This window comes from Pteropus medius, unplaced genomic scaffold (genome assembly GCF_902729225.1).
Source record: "Pteropus medius unplaced genomic scaffold, Ma_sr-lr_union100, whole genome shotgun sequence".
Lineage (NCBI taxonomy): Eukaryota > Metazoa > Chordata > Mammalia > Chiroptera > Pteropodidae > Pteropus > Pteropus medius.
Window position 1 is genome coordinate 18,868,527 of NW_024349796.1, and position 2,727 is coordinate 18,871,253.

General features: G+C 64.9%; 1 protein-coding gene across 1 annotated transcript in view; it reads right to left on the reverse strand.

Moving 5' to 3' along the window:
- Positions 1-2,696, reverse strand: part of MYBPH (myosin binding protein H) — a gene marked incomplete at its 5' end in the record, with an annotated part of 3,745 nt that extends 1,049 nt beyond the window's left edge. The window contains 5 exons of the mRNA XM_039883650.1: positions 16-152; positions 1,116-1,275; positions 1,746-1,885; positions 2,054-2,249; positions 2,523-2,696. Of these exons, the coding sequence (XP_039739584.1) occupies positions 16-152; positions 1,116-1,275; positions 1,746-1,885; positions 2,054-2,249; positions 2,523-2,696 (807 nt within the window). The remainder of the gene's footprint in view (positions 1-15; positions 153-1,115; positions 1,276-1,745; positions 1,886-2,053; positions 2,250-2,522) is intronic.
- Positions 2,697-2,727: the final 31 nt, after the last annotated feature.

Below are 2,727 nucleotides of genomic sequence, written 5' to 3' on the forward strand. Positions count from 1 at the left end.
CCCCCCCCCCCTCACCTTGGGTGAGGCGCGCACGCTGCAGGAGAGCTGTGTACTGTAGCCCGCGGTGGAGGTGCGGTCGGCCAGGGGCTGGGTGAACAGCGGGGCTTCCGAGAAGTCTCTCTTAACAAATCCTTGAGGTTTGGCAATAATCCCTGGATTTGGGGAGAAAGCGTGCTGAATGCGAGGTTACAGGAAGAGACCTCACCTCTTTTCCTACACAAATCGCTGTAGCTGCCACTCAGGCCTCTCACTTGATCTGACACAGTCTCTGCAGGGTGAGCTCGTCACCCCACTTGACAAATGGGGAAATAAGGCCCTGGGTGAGTGACTGGGGTGCAAGGTCGCATGATGCCTGTGGCTATCTGGATGCCCTGAGGGTGGCGGGTGACCCGCCTGTCCTGCCCCCTCCTGTGGACCCCAGGCTGCGGCGTCCCTGGGGAGCCGGGCGTGGCCAGCCTGCGGGCACTCAGCGGGTGTCTCAGCGAGCCCCTCCTGCTGGGTCGGGAGGGGGCACAGAGCGGGCGGGGAGACCAGTGGTCTTGGCTGAGGGTGGAGGCCAAGCCCAGCGACACCACACTTCACTTCTGCCCCTTCGAGCACACGTTTCTTCCTCGTTCTGTGCAGCTCAGAGAGCGTGGCTTCCAGAGTGTGGCTGTGCGGGGAGGCAGGGTGACGGGGAGGACGGGCTGGGACGTCACATGGGACCCAGGGGGATGCGCCCCGAGTGGAGACAGCAAACACCGTATCTCGCTTGTCCATCTCTGTGGTATCACACGAGGGCCGGAGGTCTGTGTGTTCGGCAAACTGGCCACAGTCCTCCATCCACTGTCCACCGTCCGTACACACTGCCCTGCAGGCTGGCTCCCTGGGGACACTGCCCATGAGACCCAGTGACCGCCGTGATGGTAGCAGCCACATGGCATCTTTAGGATAAACGCACGGCCTCCCGAGGGAGCAGTTATTGGCAGGGGTCTGCTCGACGTGTTTGTCGAGTCAGGCCCCACGCGGCTCCAAAGCTGCGTGGCTGTGGACGGGGAGGTGCTCAGGGGCCCCGCGGGGAGGGTGGCTGACACGCAGAGGAGGAGGGGGCGGAGGTGGGCCCGGCCCAGACCCACCTGCCTTCCGGATGTGCGCCAGCTCCTTGGTGACAGCGGCCGAGGTGCTGAGTCCACACAGGTTTTCCGAAAAGACCCGGAAGGAGTACGCGTTGCCCACGACGAGGTCGGAGACGGTGCAGGTGGTCGGGCGACAGCGCTCCAGCACCGTGAACCATTGCTGCAGGCAGCAAGGTCACCGCACCTGCCACCCTGCCACCCCCAGAGGCCCGTCTGCGCCATGTTCCTGGGAGGCTGAACTGTTCAGCCTTGAGCCTGAGGGACTTTGAATTGGAAGACGGGGCCCCGTTTCATTCGGTCAACCTCTCCGAGGTCCTCAGAGAATGCCAGAGCCTTGCACTGGGGACCGAGGACCTACAAACTCGGGGTCATGTGGGGGCTCCTTGGAAGTTCAGGGTCTCGGCCCCACTCCAAGCCTATTTAGTTAGAATCTGCATTTTAGCGAGATTCCCAGTGATTTCCACACATGTGACATTTCCACAAGTGCCACCTGGAGTCTGAGACCCTCCCCTCTTTGGTCTTTGGGAGGAACCAAAGGCCACACAAGCGTCTGGCTGGCTAGCAGTAGGGACACCAGAATCAGGCCCGGGACTCCCGGCAGGCGGCCCACCCCCCGGCAGCCGGCCTCACCCCGGTCCTCCTGTCGGCCTTCTGCACAGTGTACCCCAGGAGCTCTGCGTTGCCCGTGTCCTGGGGTGGCACCCACTCCAGGGCCGCATTGCAGCCCCAGACGTCCAGTAGCCGGATGCTGCCGGGGGGTCCTGGTTTCTCTGCAGGACCAGAGTTTGGGGGTGACGAGGAGGGTGGGCTCGCCACGACGCCCCACGCCCAATGTGCTCCCACTGCACCCCCTGGCCTCACCCCTGGCCTGACCCCAGGAGCTCCGGGGTAGGAGGCAGGGGGCTCTGGCCTCCAGTGTGCAGCCTCCCGGCTCCTACCAATGACCAGGACGTCGATGGCCGCCTTTGCCTCCAGGCCTTTCAGGCTCACGGTGAGCTCGTAGCGGCCTGAGTCTGAGCGCTGGGCCGAACGGATGAAGAGGATGGAGTCCCGGTCCCCAGAACGCACGCTCACTCGCTGGCCGTCCAGCGCATGGCCGTTGTGGGTCCACGAGGCCTGGGGCTTGGGGCTCCCCTGGGAGGGAGGTGACCTCAGGCTGTGTCTGGGGGAGCCACCCACCCCCACCTGCCCAGGAGGAGCAGCAGAGGCTGGAGCCACTGGTGCTGCCCGGATCCCCATCCTCCAGACGCCCAGCCAGCCCTGTGTCCGCAGGCTGGAGCGGGGCGTCCAGAGGCAGATCTAGCCGTGACTGTGTCCTGGGCCGGGCCCTGGGGCCCCTGGCACTCCCTGGGCTCCTCTGGCCCCTCGGATGGGGTTCTGATCGCCACCCAAGCTGGAGGCACACACCTGGAAGGGGACCTGCAGGTTGACCTGTTCTCCCACCTGGCGGATGTAGGTCTGACGGAGGTGGCCGGGGACGCGGATCCTGGGGGCCTCTGCATGAAAGCGAGACCCAGGCTCAGCGCGCAGTGGGGATGCTGATCGGTGGGCTGCTGGGTGCGCCCTTGGGGAGAAGATGGAAATGGTTCTCGAGATGGTGGGGGGGGAGCTG